At 43.2% G+C, this 20832-nt stretch overlaps 2 protein-coding genes across 3 annotated transcripts in view; one reads left to right on the top strand and one right to left on the bottom strand.

Moving 5' to 3' along the window:
* Window positions 1-9809, top strand: part of OSBPL11 (oxysterol binding protein like 11) — a 43896-nt gene extending 34087 nt beyond the window's left edge. The window contains exons 11-14 of one of the 2 annotated variants that reach the window (XM_057430076.1): window positions 1554-1740; window positions 5294-5476; window positions 5900-6053; window positions 8171-9809. In XM_057430076.1, coding sequence (XP_057286059.1) covers window positions 1554-1740; window positions 5294-5476; window positions 5900-6053; window positions 8171-8248 — 602 coding nt within the window. In that variant the 3' untranslated portion in view covers window positions 8249-9809. The remainder of the gene's footprint in view (window positions 1-1553; window positions 1741-5293; window positions 5477-5899; window positions 6054-8170) is intronic. The other variant, XM_057430077.1, reaches the window with a different exon arrangement.
* Window positions 9810-13085: 3276 nt separating this feature from the next.
* LOC130610317 (TGF-beta receptor type-2-like) overlaps window positions 13086-20832 on the bottom strand; it is a 34447-nt gene continuing 26700 nt past the window's right edge. The window contains 4 exon segments of the mRNA XM_057430087.1: window positions 13086-13587; window positions 17382-17509; window positions 18731-18872; window positions 18979-19787. Coding sequence (XP_057286070.1) covers window positions 13375-13587; window positions 17382-17509; window positions 18731-18872; window positions 18979-19787 — 1292 coding nt within the window. The 3' untranslated portion in view covers window positions 13086-13374.

The following is a 20832-nucleotide window of genomic DNA, read 5'->3' as shown; positions in this document are numbered from 1 at the left end:
TTTATTTTTTTTTCCCTGTACTCCTGGATTTCTTCTGTTGTCTGCAGGCTTTAATGTACAGTCATTCAGTGAGTTCTTATTTATTTTTACTCTTTACAATGTACAGGAGGTACTACAAGTCCTTCTTGGAGCAGTAGCAGGAAAATTTACACAGGAAGGTTTCATATGGGGGAACAGACAGGTTTATGCTTTACCAAAAATCAGGATTATAGTTGGAGATAAAATTTTGACTTTTAAACCAAAGGACAGTTACTGTGATGTGAACTGATATTTACTAATGTTTCCAAAGCATCAGACAGATTCATTTGCATCAGACATTTATTCAATAGGAGTATGGTTGCATGTACTGTGCTTAATGTATTTTACTATGCAAGTTCTAATTTTCTCTTAACTAGAGAAATTGGATCCTTTAGGGGCAGAGAAGGGTAACTGCTTTTAAGCTGCAGTTTCCCTTTAGTACTAGTATTTACTGTAAGAGATGAGACAGCATCTCCCATTCTGTGTCCCCTGTGTATATTGCCTAGTAACTAGGGATTCCAGGCACTTGCATAGAAACTGTGTCTTATTAATATCATTAATAATATATATAAAAGTATAACATAAAATTATTATTAAATTATGGCGTGTCAGCTATGGACAAGGGAATGAACATGGCAGGGGATATGGAAGGCATATCTCAACACTTTGGCTGTTCCAAGTAAATTCTGAAGCTGGTATTTCCTCTAAGGCTTTTCTCAAATCATATCAATTTTTTTCAGAATTTCTCATGATTTTCATACTGAAGTCAAACACACAGTGATAATATGCTACAGAGGCCTGAGTTGATGCAGGCAGCAGCTGTCATGTGTTTTTTGTAAGGGCCGGAGGTAGATCTTGTGGTGGTTTTTGTTGTTTTTTGTCTGGGTTTTTCTTGGTTTCAATAGGAATCAAGCAAACCCATACATCTTAAAACCCAAAGAAATATTCCAGTGTTTTATGATATTCAGGACATTTATTGCAAAAGCTACTGTCAGAAAAGAGTTGGGTTTATCTTGGCAGAGAGGTGTGGTTAGGAGAATTGTTTCTGCTACTTGCCTTCAGATAGGGTAAGATGTATTGTAGGGAAGGAAAACAGAACAGGAACATTAGCCTTCCTCAGGATCTGCAGTGCAGGGTTCCTTACTTCTGTCAGACTTTCCTAAGTATTGTGTTGCAGTGCTCCAGAACCATCAATAAGAGAGCGTCCAGCCCTTTTACATACTAGTGCAGAGTATGTTGCACAGCACAATATTGTATTCGTGGAGCAATATTATTAGGTTAAGTGTCTCTTCCCAAAAGAAACCAAAATGCATGTTAGTCAGGTTAGTACTTTCAGGAAAATGTGTCTAGAACCTCTAATAAATGTCACTTTTGTGGCTTTTTTTTTTTCTTCTATTTGGTATGAGGGGCTGTGAGGAGCAGCACTCAGATGTAGTCTTTCAGATGTAGTCTTGGCTATCAGTTTCAGTAACTTGTTTGGTCTTTTCTAATATGGGGATTTCTAATGTTAGAGATTCTTGTATTTCTTCACACAGGTCTCTTAAGTCTCCTGGAACATGGGGAAGAATACACGTTCTCTTTGCCCTGTGCATACGCTCGGTCAATTTTAACTGTTCCCTGGGTAGAACTGGGAGGAAAAGTCAACATTAACTGTGTGAAGACTGGGTATTCTGCAAGTATTAACTTTCACACCAAGCCCTTCTATGGTGGCAAATTGCATCGGTAAGAATGTTTCCCCCCTTGCCTCTTACTAGTAGTCTGTGCTCTAGAACTGTAGTATCTGTGTAACTCACCTGTTTGGTATGTTGAATATTACTTATTTGATAGTCTGAGAAAATGTAGTTTTTCCTGTTTATAAATATTTGAGGTACTACTGTGCTCTTAAACAGTATCAGGTTGCATTTAAAAACAGTAAAGAAATTCCATGTTTGTCTGACTCTGTGTTCAAACCACTGGGAAAGCAGAGCTTATGGCTGTTACAGATTCTAGTAGTTCTGTTAGTAGAAGCTGGTTAGCGTTTCCTGTTTTTGGATTTGCTCTTGTTTGAATTGAAGTTGATCGTGTTGTCTTAAATATTGCAATTTGTTTGCAACATGCATTGTAGTTGCACTGCAGTAACTGGTCTTCTGATACTCATTGGTTGTAGGATTTCTATATGAGAAACCTAAGACTATCAAGTTTAAGCAACTTAGAGAAAATCTCTAGGTAAAAATAACTTTTTTAAAGACAGAAATGACAATTCTTGTAGTGGTAATTCTTCATGGTTATGCATGGTTAAAAACTAACAGGTAAAAAAAAAAAGATCCAGGGAAAGTTTGACTAGGGTTACTTCTGGCAGATTCTAGGAAGTGTTGGCACGCTTGGTGCAAAAGCTTTAGAAAATCACCAACATTGATTTTAGACTTTTTGTGGTAAGACTGCTGCAGATTAGCCTTGTGCTGTTATAGAGACAGTTGAGGAAGGAGAAAATTCAGTAGTAGTCACACAAAGAATATCTGATTCCAGAGCATTTTGTACTCATACATTTACTAGACAATGTTTGTTTAAACCTTTTTTAGATTAAATGTGTTAGAGATAATGAAATATGTAACAGCCTTGAGCATCAGAACTTCTTAAACGTGGGTTGCTCTCACAGGTTGCAAAAAATCATCAGTCTTCTCTAAGTCACTTTTTGTGAGACAGTAGTAAGACCATATTTATTGGTTTAAAGAAAACAAACAAAAAATGCACCAAAACCTCCATCATAAAGTGCTTTGCCCTGTGAATTCCCATACATGCTTTGAATTTAACTTGCAAGCATAGCTCCCTATCGTAGTGGCATCTGGAGATGCAACTTTTCTGACAATTTTAAAGTGCTGCATCATTTCGGGAGGTTTTTCCCCCATTGGTGTAGTGTATCTTCCACCTTGCAATAGCTCCTGTTGTACCGTAAAAAATAAGTGATAGGAAGCAATTTTATTTCAGTGATTTAATTTTGGAAAATGTTTTGTTATATATGTTTCTGAAATCTGTCACAGATGTAGAAGCTTTATGAAGAGAGATCTGTTCAAGGTACTGTAACTATTGAAAATTTGACACGGTGATGATTGGACATGGCCAGAAGAATCTCTTGATGGGGAAGCAGCAGTGTTGTCATGGTTACACAGAGCGCAAGTGGGTTGCTATGGCAATGTTACAGATTTTTTTTTTTTGGTAGAGTGACCCTAGTTGTTAGACCTCAGCTGGTTGTTGGCTCCTTGGTCCTGTACCTCTTTAGCTTGATGAAATAGAGGATGATGATTGTGAACAACTAGGTATGTATCACTCATGCCAAGCTTACAAAGAAGTGCTAGGAGATTTTTGTCACTAATATTAGTTCAGGCAGATACTGTGATCTACAGTGCTGAGAATGGCTGTGTCAATGCAACCTGAAGAAACACAAGTTGCAATGAGAGTTTCATGTAGCAGCTCAGTACTGTACCTCATCAAACATATCGCATCAAAACAGATGCCAGGCTTGGAGGGGACAGGACATGGATAGATGCAGACACAGCTGAAAGTAACTGGTGCACATATAAGAAGGGAAGTGGCATCTACATGTCCTGTACTCCCTTCTTGCGCTGAATGTGGCATCTCACAGCCAGCATGGGCAAGGTGGGAGCACAGGAGTGCTGCTGTCTACTCATCTGTGTGCAGTAGTTCAAAGGAAATAAGAGCAAACTAGAGGTGTGCAAGTTGGCCATTATTAGCTGCACATAACGTAAGTGTCAAAGGAGATGTAATGTGTGCTTCTGTCCTGGGTTCAGCAGTAGCAGTCAATTTTTCCTCCTTCTTAGTGGCTGGTGCAGTGCTGTGTTTTGACTTTCAGCCTGGGAACAGAGCTGATAACATTGATGTTTAGTCTGACCAAGGACTCTGTGAGTCTCATGCTCTGTCAGGGAGGAGGCGAAGCCGGGAGGAAGCAGAGACAGGACACCTGACCCAAGCTAGCCAAAGAGGTATTCCATACCACAGCACGTCATGCCCAGAATGTAACTGGGAGTTACCCAGAAGGGCACTTTCTGCTCGGTCGGGCTCATTTTCGGTGGGTGGTATCGTATTCTCTTCCCTTGTTATTTCTCTTATCATTATTATTGGTGGTAGCAGTAGTGATTTGTGTTATACCTTAGTTACTAAACTGTTCTTATCTCAACCTGTGGGAGTTACATTCTTTCGATTCTCCTCCCCCTCCCTCCAGGAGCAGGGGGGAAGGGAAAAAAGAGTTGGTGGGGGGTAGACTGCGTGGCTGACTTGCTGACAGAGTTTAAACCATGACAGCTTCATATTAGCACTCATGAAATGCAGGAAGGGAGGCTTTAGAGAGCTTGTATATTGTATGTTGTTTTAGAGAGCTTGTATACAGGTAACTGAAGTTTGATTGGAGCTAGAAATAGTGTCCTTTGTGAATCCTGGAGCACCTTACAAGTGAGGATGTCTCAAGTCTTGTTTGCATGGTGTGCAGACCCTTTTGTTTCTTTTCTTTCTAGGAGAAAAGTTCTGTTTGAGGATGGTGATTTGTTTGTCTGGCACTGATCAGTAAGCTTCCACTCCTTGATTCAGGATGATGTGACTGTCAGGCGGTCTTTGGACAGGTCTTGATGATCAGGAGGAAAATATGCATCAGTGTGTGTAATTATGGTGATACTTGAGTATCAGTACACCACTTTGAATGAAATACTGCATATTAGAAAGACCTTTTCAGTATCTTGTTATTGGCAGAGTTTTCTGTGGAAGACAGGAAAGAAAAGCAGTTTTCCTGATTCCTAGTTTCCTGTCTTGCTTTTTGCCTTCATGTGTCTGCTCCTCATGTGAGGAACATAAAAATGGAGACCACCTACACATGGAGAGCATTGAAATGTAAAGATGAGAGAGTGTCAGCAGGTAGTGAGTTTAATTTTAAATTTTGAAGTCTGAGCTATGGATCTGAGTTTCATGTGGAAACAATTAAGTGCTTGTTACATGTGAACCAGCCTGTGTTAGTTTCTTTTCCATTTTCAGTTCTGTTTCAAAGGTTTGAAATAACTTCAAGCTGAAGCCAAAAAGAGTTTTCTGGGTAACGTGAAGAGTACTACAGAAACAAGTGGAAGTCATTTTGCTCTGTGAGCTTCTCCATACAAATGCAGTTCAAGTAACCAGCATCTTTCAAGGCAGTGTGACAAGTTTGCAGACTCATTCAGAATTAAGTTGAATGAATATGCAGGGAACAATACTCAGGTGTTTTCAGCCATGGCCTTTAAAAACTAAATTTTTTTCCTAGGGTCACAGGTGAAGTGAAGCAGAACACGACAAACACAGTGGTGTGCAGAGTGCAAGGGGAGTGGAACAGCGTGCTTGAGTTCACCTACAGCAACGGGGAGACAAAATATGTGGACTTGACAAAGTTGTCAGTGACAAGAAAACGAGTCCGGCCCCTTGAGAAACAAGGACCATTTGAATCTAGGTAGAATAAGTGTTTACTATTGCCTGACCCTTTTTATCTTTAAGCAGTCTGGTGAATGCCTTAGAATATCTACATTTTCAGGTTTTCCTTTGTGGAAAATGCTTACATATTGGGGCAGCTCTTGACAAGTGAAGTCCTCACAAGGAACTGCTTGTTGAATAACACTTCCATAACAATTTTACAGGGTATACAAACAGACATTATGTTGGCACAACCAAAACCTCAGAGTGATTTCTATCTGCTCCTAATTGTTAGTGTAGCTGTAAGACTTGGCTTTGAGCCCTTCCACATGTGCTGCACCATCATGCTCTGATCTGAGTTAGTTTGTCATGTATAACTGGAGGGAGTGCTTCTGTTCTGAAGGAAACGCATGAGGCAATCCTACAGTTTGAGGTAGCAGACTGAGAAAACTTTGTTTTGTAGGAAGCTGTGGCAGCATGTAACAGAGTCTCTGCGGGATGGAGACATTGATAAGGCTACAGAGCACAAGCGAGCCCTTGAAGAGCGACAGAGGAACGAAGAGAGGCTTCGTGCTGAAACAGAAACACCCTGGTGTACTAAATACTTCCTTAAAGAAGTAAGTTCCCAAACAGCTGATGATGAAGGTGGAGGTAGAACTACAATGAAGGCACATGCTTTCATTGTAGTATGGGTCCACGTCCTGTCAGAATAATTCTGAGTATTTTGCCTTAGATCTCAAAGTTTAGCTCCATGGAATCCTTGACAGTAAGGTGACATAAGCACTCCTAAACATATGAAGGTGTGACTTCAGTTCCCAAACACTTTGATTTTGTGATTCCCTTGCAACAGAATGTTTGCCTGTTTTGTGGTCCAGTTTCTTTTTACCAAGCACTTCCTTGTGGTGTATGGAAAACAGCTTTGCATATACATGTGTAAGTAGACTGTAATGGTAAATACCCAAAGAAAATAATCAATAGTACTAATTTTGCCTACGCTCTGTGTGTGTGTGTGAACCCAAGATAGTACTATTAGCATGAAGGAACGTGAGTTCATTCTCACCTTATATCAGGATCTGGTTGGAGAAAACCCCAGTGCCAGACCCTGTTTCAGTTCGTCATCCCAAGGGTGAAATTAAGACGCAAACAAGGTCAAGTACCGTAATTGGACAGTTTGTTTATTATGAAAGGATAATTATTGTAAAATAGAGAAATTATTGTAATAAAGGGAACAGCGATAGGACAAATTGGAAAAAAGGTAGAAAATGAAGCAAGAATTTGGGGTGCAGAGGGAGAGTCATCACCGTGGGTCCAGTGGTGTCATCCTGTTTTTGTCATCATTGGTGGTGAGAGTTCTTCAGGGTTCATAGTCGGTATCAGAGCAGAGTGTCCCCCAGGAATCCGTCAGAGGTGGGTGTCCTTGTAGAGGTGCCCTTCTGGAGTCCTCTTGAAGGAACCCCATAGAGTGTGTCACCATGAGGGCAACTCCATGAGATGTCTGTGACAGGTGGAGAATGTCCTTATGGAGGTGTCCTTCTGGAGTCATCCTCATGGCAGTGGCTCCCTGGCGATGTGCCCCTCAGTGATTATCTTTTCCCCGTTTTGTTATGAGTTGTGGGGAGTACCTCTGTTCTTCATGTGTTGTATTACACGTTCCTGGTGGACCAGTTTCCCTGGTCTTGCAGCCAGCTGTTCAACGGCAAACTGCACATGTCTGTACACACACACACCCACACCCACCACCCCCCCAGGTCTGCGGCAATTCTTGGGATAATGGGTAGCAATTCCTCACACCAATCCTCAAGGTAATGGATGGTAGTCTTGGCTCTTTCCCACTCATTCCTCAGGCTGGTGGAGTCCCAGTCCAGCTCCACACACTTTTCTCCCAGGCAATGGATATTGGAGTCTTATCTCAACTCCTCCCACCCATCTCTGAGACAAAAGATAGGTGGAATCCCATCTCAGCTTTTCAGACCAATCTTTGAGACAATGGACAGTGGAGTCTGATTTCACATCAGTCTCTCACACCTTAGAACTTTTTTTTGTTCTTGTGTGTTATGTTTTGGATGAAGCTTATTTGTTTGATGGCTTAAACTCTATTCTGTAATGGTAGTAATAATAATACAGTAAGACTTTTAACAAGGTGAGCTGCAGCCTGCCCAGGAAGCCTGGGGACTGCTGGTATGATAACTTTGAGATAGTTCAGGACTATCTGCTATCTTCAGTGTTTTGTTCTCTAAAGTTATGTTAGTATTACTAACTCAGATTTAGATATTTATGTTGTTAGTATCTAGATTTAGAAGAGGTGAAATTCTGTTCCTAGCACTAGATACAGATCTACTCAAAAAATGTTTAAATGTAATCCTGAGCTGCTTTGTTTCTGGGTAAGCAGTTGGGCTGTGTTAGACCTGACAGTCCTGGATAGCTGCGCCTCTGCTGGCTTCTTGTTTGGTTTCATAAAGTAATTTGGATCATGAAGTTGAGAAGAGTAGCTTTGCATCTGGGTTAATTACAAGCGCAGTCAATTCCTAGAGAGCACTAGGGCTCGGCAAGAGTCCATATGTGTTCTGAAGTAGTCTTGGAAGCCTGCAGCGTTGGTCTCTGTCTTAATCACTGGGAGTTAAAGGTATAAGCTATGTCCCACTGGTTTTCCCAGCTATCAATGTAATAGTTGTGTGAAAGGAATTCTCCTGGGGTGGTGTCTTTATTGTAACCATATTTTCTCTTCAAATTGCAGGGAGATGGCTGGGTTTATCATAAACCCCTCTGGAAAACAGTCTCTGCTGCACAAACTCAGCAAACGGACATTAATTAGAAAAGCTGCTTTAAGATGAGTTTTCTGATGTTCCTCTCCTTTTCCTCTTGTCTCTCAAAACACAGTAATCACACAGAGTGTTCCCTTTTTATGTAATTGTGAAAGTTTAAATGAGCATAAAGAAATAAATATACTAGGGCACTTTAAAGGTATTAAAGAAGAAAAAGGTAAAATAATATTGAAGCTGTAGAGACAAACCAGGTACATTCTTGTTTTTTGTATCATCCAAGAGATTTTATCTGAATTGTATAAGATTCTTCTAAGTAGATCTGACTGCAAAAGCTGCCTCAGAGGAGAAGGAGCTGTTGGATTTTGGAGTGACATGGGAACTTTTTTCAGACTCTGCATCAAGCTCTTTAATAACTGAAACCTGCTCTATATATAGACAACAGCAACAAAAGAATTGCTGCTTTTATGCCCAGTGATTAACCTTTTTGGTGAAAACTGAAGGGGTATTTGGAAGATGTGCCTGAAATCAGTGTTAAGAAACAACTGGATTGTGATGACTTTTTTTTTCCTCAGAGAAAACACGTGCATGCATTGGAGGAATATGGGATATATGTAGAGACTCCCTTTCTTTTTTATGGATTTATAAAAACAATTAGAATTGTAACCATGGAGAAATTTTTCCTCTGAAACATTTTAATATACTTGAAATAATTGACTTGAATTGGACAAGTAATTTGAACACTTTTCAACTCCTAATTTTATTAAATCTCTTCGGGCGACTTTGGTTTTTCTCATAATATAATGTAATGAAGTTTGGCCTTTTTTTTTCCTCCTCCACCTTCCCTTCCTGAGGACTAAGGCTTTCAAAATGAACAGAAAACTTAGTTTTGTATTTCAGTGTCTCTGCCCATCTAATCATCTCGGAGATGAAGTATCAGTGTTACAAACTGTGCTTTGGATTGTTTTGTTTTTTTCTCCTGTGGTGTTATTCAGAAGAAAACAGTGAAATGTGACCTGTGAATACATGGATGTAGGTCCTGGCTTTTTATCTTACCATAAAAAAAAAAAAAAAGCTGATTATGCTGAGACCTGGGTGTTGGCTTGAAACAATCAGACATCAGGAAACTGTATTCAGGTACAAGCATCCTTTTTTTTTTTCTATAAATATTTTATTGAAGTCTAAGAATTGCTGGCAATTAAGAATAGTACTTACTATGGCTTTCGTTATTGTTGTAACTACAAGCTACCTTAATTTTTCCAACAGTGGTGCCTTAATCTGTCTTTTTCTTCTGATGTAGTCTTCCAGTAAGTGTATATAACGCTATCTGCCGCTTCTCAGCAATGGCTGCACCTGATGCGGCATCATGAGAACTCACAAATGTGTTATCTGGTAAGGTCATGGAGAAGATACAAGAATGCATCAGAAGGTTTAAATAACCATGTTTAACTTTCAACACAAACTGCAAATTGTGCAAAAAAGGAGTTGGGTTTATGCACAACTATTTGGATCCTCTTGTACATTTATTTTCTGTAAAATGCACTGAGATCTCAATGCGAGTCATAGTCCGTTTGTGAGAAGTGGGGGTGGGGGTAATAAAACTATGAAACGATTCATTTGTTCTGTCTGCTTTCCTGGAGATTGGGTGACCAGGAGAAGCGGGTGGTTGTTGTCTTTTATGCTGGAAATCTGGCTGGGCTTTCCTTGGCCCCTAATGATGGGATATTTTGGCACTGTACACTTCAGTGTACAGTGTAACCATATTCTCCAGCAGAAGAACGTTCTGGGCCCTGCTGTCTTGTTTGTAGTATTCTATACAATCATCCTGTTGTGTTAGTTCTGGATGTCTGGGATGTCTGAAATGCTGGGCATTTCCATATTTAACCGGGAATAAAAATAACCATGAAAACAGTGGGATTAGTGGGATTAGTTCCTCCTTGTTTCTAGGTCTGTGGCACATTTGGGATGTACTCCTTGGCCAATTCTAGCATTTGGAATTGGAATAATGGTGACAACATGTGAACTTCCATGGTTCATTGGTACCTGCACCAGACTGGGGTGGTAGAGGGTCAGAAAATAAATTGACAACACTGTATATGTTTCATAGTTGTTCTATCTGTGTCACATGGTAGATTTGCTTTAAACAAACAGCAAGGGCTCTGGTCCAGCATCCAGCTTTTAATATGGTAGTGATCAGCTCAGAAAACAAACCTTTATCAGCTGAGCATGCTCTAGCGATCAAACTTGTGCTTATTAAAATAAAGACTTATGACTCAGTCACTGAGCTCTGCTTAAAATTTTGGTTTGCGAATCTGTCAAGGTGATGGCTGTAAAAGACTGAAAAGTTCCCATGTTGACCATAAACCCATTTGTGTTCCTTATATAATATTATTAGTCAAGTTATTTTTCTTCCACCCTCATACGGTATGCTTGTGGTTTCACACTAAGAAAGCTGTTACTAATTTTGTTGTGTAAAAATAAACCCAACACTGAAGAAGCAGTCTTTTAAAACACATGAAACTATTTCTTTTAACATGGCGGTACTGCTAGGAAAAAAAGAAATTAAAGCCTTCCTTTGCTGAAATTATCGCAAGAACTGGAATGGATTCCTGATGTGGATTTTGTTATGATGCAAACTTCTAGTTACCTCTAGAAACAAAGGACGTAGTTGAAAACAGTTTTAAAAAAACGAATCTAGCCACTGGATATCCAGCTTAAATTGTAAGACATTTATGTGATTTTTTTGAGAGTTGAAAGCATGCTGTGGACTAATGGAGGTATTTTTAACTCTGACCAGATTTGATTCTCTTGCATAACTGCTGTTGTTTCCATCTTGTGCCTTGTGGAGCGAGGGGAATGTCTCACTGCTGCTTCCTATGTAGGTATTTGCTAGAACCAGTGTGTTCAACAAGGAGCGTGACAAACGTAGGATTTCACCTTATGTTCCCTTCTGTCTTTTTGGCTTGATTGGGCTCCACTGAGGCTAAGAGCAAAGTTCTTACTGATCTCAGTGGTTTTAGACTCCCTGAGTTAAAAACAGATCTTGGAGGTTAAATAAGTGGCTTTCTTCAGAGGTGCTGCATACCTTGTTGATCATGGAAGACTGAGAGTGTGACAAGTCACTCCTGTTTAACGTAGGTGTTCAGGTGTATAATCCTAAAAGCTTGACTGTGGACTTGGTTTTCATAGAAAAAAAGGTAGTATGTAAATTTGAATGTTCAAGATTTTAGCCATGGGGAGGGAAATAGACTAAGAAGTTTTCAGCATATTGACAGGATAAACTATCAAGCCTAGTATTAAGTGTCTGTCTTCCAGGATAATTTGCATTTCAGCTATCAGAATCAGAGATTCAGCCTTGAATGTCTAGTTTGTGTGTGCTGATCCCCTTCTGACCCGCTGACCTATGGGAAGAATTGGTCAGACTGCCTTTTAAAGCCTCTTGAAGTGAACTTTGAAGAACAAGTAAACGTTAATTGGTGTTCTATCCAAACGACTTGGTGCAAAACTTGGTAGGTGAAATTCTGCATGGGAAGGGAAGACTGGATAGCCCGGGTGTATTTTGGTGTGTTCCCATAGTTTATCTCCATGTCAGGAAACCTGCCCCATACTGTCTGTTTCTCTTGGGCATGCATACAGTAGAGCAGTGGTCAATACATTAAAGAAATGAGACTGAAGTCAGGTGGGTGGAAAGGGTGTGTTTATGGTGAACTGGGGAGGATAAACTGCAAGAGAAAAGGGAAAAAATCCTAAAATGACAGGAGGTATCAGCCAAGTGGGGGATTGGTGAGAGTAAAAGGTACTGTCGTAGTTGCAGGTGGAGACTTATCCCTGGTAGCTGAAGTTAAGTTTTTATTGTTTAGATTTGATGCAACCTAATGCATTCCACTTCCATCCTTCTTTGAAGGGTTTAAAGGCATTTTCGTTATAGGCCCATAGCTTAGGAGCTATGGAAATGGTCCAAGGAAGAGGAAACAGAGAAAAGTGTTTTGTATGGGCTGGTGCTGTCATAATTTTGCATTTTGGAAAACCAAAACAGCCTTCGGTCCCCTGTCTTGTAGGGCTGATCCATTCAGCTGCACACTGGCAAACGAAGTATTCCTCTCTGATGCTGTCCTCTGTTTAGGTGAGAATTGGGTAGGGGCTTGCAGGGCTTAGCAGCAGGTGAAGTTTTTGTTACCTTTTGCTCCCAAGGGTGGAAGGTTTAAGATATGCACAGCGCCCGGGTTCACGACTGAGGTATGGCTTACCTTTCCTTAGTTACCTTTCCACTGCATAGGCAGCCTGGCTTGGTCTGGTGGTTACAGGACTGAAGCTCCAGGTTTTGCCTGGTTGTGTCTCTTTGGGTTGAGTAACACAGCAGAGGGGTGCGTAAGAGTTGCAAGAAGAATTAGCCAACACATCTGTGTTGACACTATTGCTGTGGCACAGATCTGTTGCCTAACAGTGGCTGGAAAGTGGAGTGTTCTATGGGGAAAGAGTTGTCTAGGTGTCCTGCATGGAGACTTCTTAGTGGTTTTTGTTTTCTATCAAAGAAACTTCATGCCCCACTTGAACAATGCATGCAGGAACTCCCCAGCAAAAAAAGTTATCTTGGAGTTGCAGCAAATCAGGCTTTTGCTAACTAGATTGGCCGTCATTACACCATATTAAGACTGCCTGATCAATGAGTAATTTTCGTGGGTGCCAGCATTTCTTCTACTGAGGATGTGTAACATCTGGAGATGGTTTTTTCTATGCTGTTACAACAGATAAATTTTTTTTTATTGCGTGTGGACACCATTAAAAAAGGAAAATTGACGATTCTCTTGATCCCTGCAGAATAAGCAATTAGAAGAGAAACTTGTGATGGCAATATGGAAGGACTTCAAAAGATAGACACAGAATTCTGGAGCTTATTAATAAAAGATTAAACATTATTATTTTAAAAAATAATAAAAGGAATGCTTTGCATCATTATACATTTAAAGTAGGTACAAAATCAGTTCATATATAAGGTTGCACTTTAACCAAAGTATTGATTCCATAGTTCACTTATTTGTGGCAGGAAACAGATCTTATAAATAAGTTATGTACTAGATCTTGGTTCCATTTTGAAAAATGGAGCAAGGTTTTTTCCTATGAGCTAAATGCTTCTCACTTATCCTCTTGTTTCTCATGATGAGGCTTTTTTCCTGCTGTGTCACTGCGTGTTTCTGCTGCCGTCACTGTCCTGGTGCTCCCCGCCTGGAGAAGCTGTTTTGCTGGCCTCGTTGTCTGTGTTGTTGTTGAGGATATCATCACAATCCATCTGTGCCATCAGGTTGAAGCGCTCGGCCACACAGTGGGCGGTGAGGCGAGCCTCGGGATCGTGGTCCCAGCACTCTGTGATGGTGTCGCACAGAAAGCGCATTCCCTGCAGTTAGAAGGACTGAAATTAAGATCTGAAGGCCAAGAGGAAGGGGAGCTGGAAGCTGATCTAACACAACAGTGGTTTACCATACTTTCGACAGCTTACTGCAGAAACACTTTTTCTGCCCAAGCCTAAGCACGAGGAAACAGCCTTGGTAAGTTGTGGTGAGTGCCAATGCTTGCCCCGTTACTGCCACGGCTAGTATTAGGGCTGCAGCCTTGGCTCACCTGGGATCCACTCCCAAGCATTTTCCATGCTCCTTGGAAATATTCCTTGGAAGATGGTCTGTATTAACTGTGGGACTTCTGTAGGGGCTGGAAGGAAGTAGACACTCCTGTCTCAGCCTTGCCTGTTCAGATCAGAGCATCCTAAAATCAGGAAGCATGGGAGAGGAGACCTGCCGGCTGGCACCAGATCCCAGGTCTCTGGGTTTCAAGCCTGTGACCTGGCTGTAACATCTGGGTGGGGGGGAGGTTTGGGGTGTGAAAAGGGAAATTTCAAAGGCAAGATTGGAATTAAACTTCATCAACATGACTTCTCTTTTTAGCAGCTTTCTGAGAGGGTGCGCTGTGCCAAATACTCATAGCAGAGTGCAGCTGGACTTTGTTTTTCTCACCATGAATAGTGTCTTGGTTTAGGTAGGATCAGATACTTCTCAGTATGCTCCAGAACACATTCAGTTCCTCTCAGTTACAATGGCTATGTCTCCCAATAATATATTTTCTTCCAACTGTGTAGTATTGTGAAGGGGGTGCCAATATTTTGGCCTTAGAAACAAAATTCAGCTGGTATTTTCCCACTCTTAAGCTAGTAACACAGCTATGTTGAAGCTTTTTGCCTATATAATTCCTATCGCGTGCTACTGCTTTTTGCATCATTGGCAACACAATGGTAAAATCATTATTCTAAGCAGAGCTTCATGTTATTTGGTGGTTTTTTTGTATTTCTTAATTTGTAATTAAGACAACCTGAAAGTCTCATGTGGACCGACACGAGAAAAATGCAAGTCCTACAGAGATGTACTGTTTATGTCCTCTGTCCTGCACTTTAGTCTGAACTCACTGCTCTGTGCTAAGGGTCACTATACTAAGTCTTCTGTAATGGGTATGGATTAAGGAGAACAGGATTATGCAGTAAAACTGACAGATGGTGTGTTTCAGTAAATCTTGCATCACTCATTTATTAGCTTAGTTGGAAGGATTTGAGGGTAATTGATTAAAATGCAAAAATGAGCTAGCTTAGCTGAAGCTTTTAAAATAAGCCTTTTCTCAAACAGAACATGGCACTGTCATATGGTTTAGTCATTAGGTATCCTTTGCTTATTTTGCCTTGAAGTCATGACATCTATTTTCAGTTTGCCTTGTAAGTAACAATGGTGCTCTTTTGAATGGTACAACTGGAATGTCTTGATTTGCTCACAAAGTGGACTTAGTTTGGGGTTTATATTCAATATCTCAGATTTTCCAACATTCCGAAGAATGCTGAGTTTTAAAAGAGTATTTTTAGCGCAATATTGACTTAAGCTCCCACTGCTCCTTCTTGTCCTACACCAGCCCTTCGGTTGTGCCGGTACAAGAGTCTATTCAGCTGTTTCATGAACCAGATCCAGGAACTTACCTGGCCTAAATAATCACTTTTGGTTTTTTTTTTTATTTCAGTGTGATGGGGTGGGAAGCGAGGTAGAAGCATGGGCTTAAGGTGTTCATAAGTTATCTGGGAGAACTTTGGAGATGCATTTCTTCAGTTAGTTTTATTGTGCAGCCTTGCAAGCAGTTGCCCTGGAGCTGCTGATGGGGAGCAAGCTGGGTGAGTCAGCTCTGTTGGGGGAATTAATGCTTATGTTTGCTGAAAATCTTAAACCGTGCCCAACAATGTAGGTCCTAATTTGTCTGAGAGTGATTCTGATGGTTGAAATGTGGAACTAGCATTTGGTGCTCTGCATCAAACTTATTTTTGTTGGTGGTAACATCTGTGGGAGCTTCCCCTTCAGGTGAGCAATTTGTCACCCTTTCTTGATGTCAGCCTTTCTTGGTGTCACCCAGTGCTCCCTCTCACATGAAGCCATTGACCTCAGGAGTGACAGAGCGGTGGCTTTCTGCTGCTTCCCAGCAGATGGTGCTGCCCCATGCCTGATCCTGGGGAGACCAGTTGCAAAATGCGTGGAAAACCATGTAAAGCCAGGATTGTAAGGAGATGTTTGTTAGGTCACCTAAGATTAGTCAGAGGCAGGCTTTCAGGAGCACAATGTAGCTTTTCTGTTCCTCTTCCCTACTGAACATCAGGTGGTCTCATGAAAGTTACTACCTTAAAGCCTTGCTCTGTTTATGTGCTAGACCAACCCAACTACAGCAATGTTATTTCTCAGTGGAGACTGCAGTCAGCCTTTCTTCAGCTCAGCAAATGGCACAGTTAGGGTCAGGCACTATCAGAATGTGCTTTTTGACAACCCAGGCACTGTATTTTTCCTGTGGTTTCAAAATTTATCAGAGACCTTGGGAGGTGAATGTCCAAGATGAATACTCGAAGGCTGTAGCAGTGCTGATTGAAGTTCCTGTATTTGCCTTCATCAAGGGAAAAGGTCAGGTGAAATTCAGACTGACAAACTCACTGGTGGCCCAGCAAAAACCGCAGATTCATTTGATGCTGTTTGCGGCTTTAGTCAGTCAGGTCAGTTGTGGGTCTTTGAACTAACAGTTTTGGGAGGAGATATTGTAGGGAACACGTGGCCTCCTAAGATCATGAAGTTGCATCTTTCCTTTTGAAAAGCTAGGCTTTATGTGCAACACGGGCAGAGTGGAAGCAGCAGCAGTCTGTTTTACGGGTGGACACTGCAAAATGAAGCACTGAATGCTGCAAGGCTATGTGAGCCAGCAGGCTCAATGTTTCAGCTTGGTATTCAGATGCGCTGAACTGCTGATCAGTGTATGGTGTTTTTCCACAGGACATGAGATTTAAGCAGTACTAAAGTTGGGAAGATTAGGGAATTGCAGTCAGTGTGCCTGTTACCCCTGTGTCCCAAATGGCTGGAAGAAAGTACTGGACATGGGGAAGAGAGGACTTGTCAGGGCCAGGAGAAAGCTATGTTTCTGGAGCTGGCTGGTCTGGGTGTGCTTGTGGATGGTTTTAATAGAGCACATCTTGTTGCTGCTGTAAGACTTCCCCTTGGCAAGACTTGAACCTAGCAGGTTCCCTGCTCTTAGCTTCATGTGTGTTTCCTGGCTGTTTCACCTGTGGGAGATGCTTCCAGTTTTGCTTTTGCTTGTAGAAGTGGAAGGCTTTCTTCTCACATGCCAAGTCATGACCTGTCATGAGCTTGAGCTTGAAACCCTCCCAGCCAAGCAGGCAGAAGGCTGGATGCACCTTCCTCCCCTCTGTCCCCGCTGGGAGATGGTTTTGTGTGAGGGACTGCATGTTTTCTGAGCTAGAGCTTTCTGGATACGGTGCTTAGGGGAGAAGTGGGGTGGATTCAAGTGATTCACTCTTTCATGAGAAGATTCTTCACCAAAGTGCTCCATTTTGCAGTTATCTTCAGGATAACGTTACTTGGCATTCGTAACACTTTCTAATTGTGGCTATTGATCAGTAAATTTTGCTGTACCTGTGGCTGGTGTCTTTTATACCCCAGGGAAATGGGTGTAGTGGGGCTTACGCAGGTAAGCCCAAATGGAGCTGGAAGTGGGGCCCAGGAGTTCTGCCTGCTTTTGCTTTGATTACAACTTCAGTCATTTTTCAGGCTGGTTTATTGAAGTGGTGCAATGTGGGCAGCTTTTTTTCTGAACCAGCTAATCCCACCTTACCTGATGCACTAGCCAGCTGCTCGGGATCTCGGGTCGCCCTCTGCCATGCAGCACAATGTCCCTCATGGTGTCCACGCAGGGCTGCTCCTGGACTTTAGACCCAAAAGGCAGCTCGTAATTCTTTACCTCTGCAAGGAAGCAAGATCTGCATTACAGGATGCTTTTAATGGATTCACTGCTTTGCTTTGGTATGGTCCACCAGATGAGAATAAATTTGTTTTTATCAGTCTGCAAAAATAAACAGATCTGGAAACAATTTAGAATCTGAACACAGGAACATAGTGCTGGGTTTTCATGTAGAGTTTGTTTTTAGATACAGGATCGAGGAAGCATCCGACCACCTTCCAGAACCCAAGAGTCACGCTACAAAGGTCTTGGTCTGTCTTTGAGACATATTTTGAACTCTAAAAATGTGTTGTGCTGGTGAAAGATCGGAGAGATGACTACAGTACCAGCATCCAGATTCCTGCTGTAGGCATGGATCAAGCTAGAAGGGAAATGGCCCTTCCTGAAGAGCAATCCCATGTCTTGGGAGGCCACGGAGAAGCTCCCTGTTGCAGAAATGAGAGGCTATCCTCTTTTCTGCCAGCTCCTGCCGGGATGCAAATGTAGGTGAAATGAGAGTGGGAAGGGAATTGTCCAGGACACTGGCTCATGAGCAAAAGATGCATGGAGTATCTGAGCCAGGCAAGGGTCTCCCACTGCAAAGCATGGGGCATGCAGGGCAGCTGGGGCAGCTATCTCCCCAAGGTCTGGAGCTTCCTGCAGGTCCATGGGCCTGTATTGCGAGTAGGTGGGGTAGGGAAGGAACTGGAGAGAGCTAAAAAGGAAAGGGGAGCAGGCAGAAGGGCAGGTGGGAGCTAACAGCAGGGCAGTTAGTTAAATGTTTTGCTACATGCGAGTTCAGATGCCAGGCTGTGGCTCTGTCAGAGGCTGGAGTTTGTGAGTCCTCCTTGCAATATAAACTCTTGTGTTTTCTGAAAGAAAAGTGCTTGTGGCCAGGGAGGGGGAGGCACCTTTGGCTCCTCCTGCTTGGTTTGCTTTGGATTGCTGGCACTGGCTCAGATGTGACTTGGTGGCCAGCCGGCTCTGAGCAGGGGCTGGACCAGATGACCCCCTAGGGTCCCATCCTGCTTCTTTCCCACTGAGCCAGCCCCCTCAAGTCATGGCACACAGGGAAGACAGCTATGGGGGAGGATTTGCCATCAGCTCTTAGAAGTCCTGCAGAGACCCGAGCCACCCCAGACCAGATCTCATGCCATTGGTGGGGACATGGGGGTGAGCCACATCTCTGTATGTGGAGAAAGGGAGCAAAAAGGTGTGTGGAAACCCCAGTGTGATGCTCCTACCTCCTACCACTTCACATCTGGAAGCCATTTCCCACAGAACAAGGGCCATAGAGTAGACATCCATCTGCTTGAAAGACTCCAAGTCTTCCAGGTTCACTCTGGACTCCAGGACCTCTGGGGCCATGTACCTGGCGGTGCCCACCTGCCCATAAAGAGGAGAGAGGCATTAGCAGGGGTGGGCAAGGGCTTTGATCCAGGGGCAAAGAGGGTAGCTTTGCAAACGTTCTTCTCCAGGGGACCGTACTTGCCTGCCCACTGTTGGCAAAGTCATCCACCGTCAGGGAAGGGTCAAGGCGTATGGCAATGCCAAAGTCACAGAGCACACACTCCTGCTCATTCTTCACCAGGACATTTGTGCTTTTGATGTCCCTGTGGGCGATGGGGATTTTCGGCCTGCCGCAGGCGGTGTAATCACTGTGGAGGTGAGCCACCCCACTCACCAGGGAGCCTGCCATCTTCTGCAGGTCCATCCAGCTCAGGATGTGGTGGGAGAGGTAGTCCTTGAGGTTGCCCCGGCTGTGGTAAGCAGTGATGAGCCAGTACTCACGGCGGGGCCCCATGCCCCGGTCCTCAGCAGTGAGGAACCGCAGGACACTGTCATGCTTGAGGCTGGTGTCAGTGAAGATCTGACTCTCATTCTTCCAGGAGGAGTACTCCTCACAGGGGAAGATCTTCACGGCCACTGTTTCGTACTGCCCTGAGCGGCTATGGCTCAGCTTGGCCCTCCACACCTCCGCGAACTGACCTTTGCCCACCATCTCATCCAGCTCGATGGGGAGCAGCTCAGCGGGGCGGCTGCTGGCACAGGTAGGGTTGGCGCTGGTTGGGCTCTCATCCATCAGCACGGACAACTTCTCCTCCCGCTCAGCAGACCTCCCTGCCTCCAGCAGTGCCGGGGGCTGTCCCGGTTTCCCACCCCATGCCTTGGTTCTCTTGCGCCGCTTCTGTGTGCGGCAGAGGTAAAATATCACCGTGATCATCACCGCCACCAGCAGTGGGGGCAGGAGGCTGATGGCGGCCACTGGGATCACCTCTTTGCTCTGCAGCATGGAGTAGCCTGAGGGGAGGAGGAGAGCAAAGGTGAGGATGTTGCCACCATGGGTCTGCAACAGCTCCTTTTCATCATGAAGAGGAGGAAAATAGGTGAAGCTATTAACGAAGCGCAGCCCTTTGCAGGGCTACAATGCATGCTGCACACAAACCCATCCTGACAAAGAAGTAGGCTGTTAGGTCACAAATTTAGCTCTGTATATCAAGTGAAGGGCAGGATGCAGGCCAGCATTACTTGGGCTGGGCAGTGCAGCATGGGAGACCCTGCTGCCATTGCCAAAATGGCTCAGTTGCCTTTTGGTGGCTTCTAAGTGACGCTTGTGCTCACAGCAAGGGGAATTGAGGCAGAAATAGCAGTGATAAAGCTGAGGTAAAGCTCAAACAGAGGAAATCTATGAGAGGTTTTGTTGTCGGAGCCTTGCTGGACCCCTGTGGTGCACAGAGAGCCAGGGGTGATGCTGAGGCCTGGGAGTGCACAGGACCCCCAAGCCCAGGGGAGCATGGGATGCTTTGCACAATAATTAACGTAAAGGAGCATTACTGCGGTTCTGTTTGCCAGTGTTGGCATCTCCTTCCTTGCCATATTACACCGCCAATCCCCTTCAACCGACCAGGCATGGCTGCTTTTGTTTCATTTCTTTTAAACCCCTGTCAACCTTCAGATCATTTTGGGGGGGAGGAGGGCACACACACACAAAGCCATAACCCTCGCACAACATATAATTGTTCGATCTTTTGATGTTCGCAATTCCTGGAATAAACATGCTGACTTCAGTAGAGATATTCAAGTAAAATCTTAGTCAGAGGTTTTTCTGCCAAGTATAATAACCCAGGGGAAGAGGGATAAGAATCATTCCATAAGCAGAACTCTCGCTGCTTGACCTCAGTGTGTGCAGATCATAATTCAGGTTCTGGAAAAACAGAGCGTTTAGCTATTTTCCTTGGCAAATTTCAAAAAAATGTGCTGCAGCTAATTTCTGCGAGGCTGTGAAAGCGTTTCTAAAACAGGCATCAGGTTTAAACCACAAGATCAACCTAAACTGATATAAATC

This window comes from Pezoporus wallicus, unplaced genomic scaffold (assembly GCF_028554395.1).
Source record: "Pezoporus wallicus isolate ANWC-B61680 ecotype Strahan unplaced genomic scaffold, APGP_CSIRO_Pwel_v1 contig_5261, whole genome shotgun sequence".
In the NCBI taxonomy this organism is placed as follows: Eukaryota; Metazoa; Chordata; class Aves; order Psittaciformes; family Psittacidae; genus Pezoporus; species Pezoporus wallicus.
This window is presented reverse-complemented; position numbering and strand designations above follow the sequence as displayed.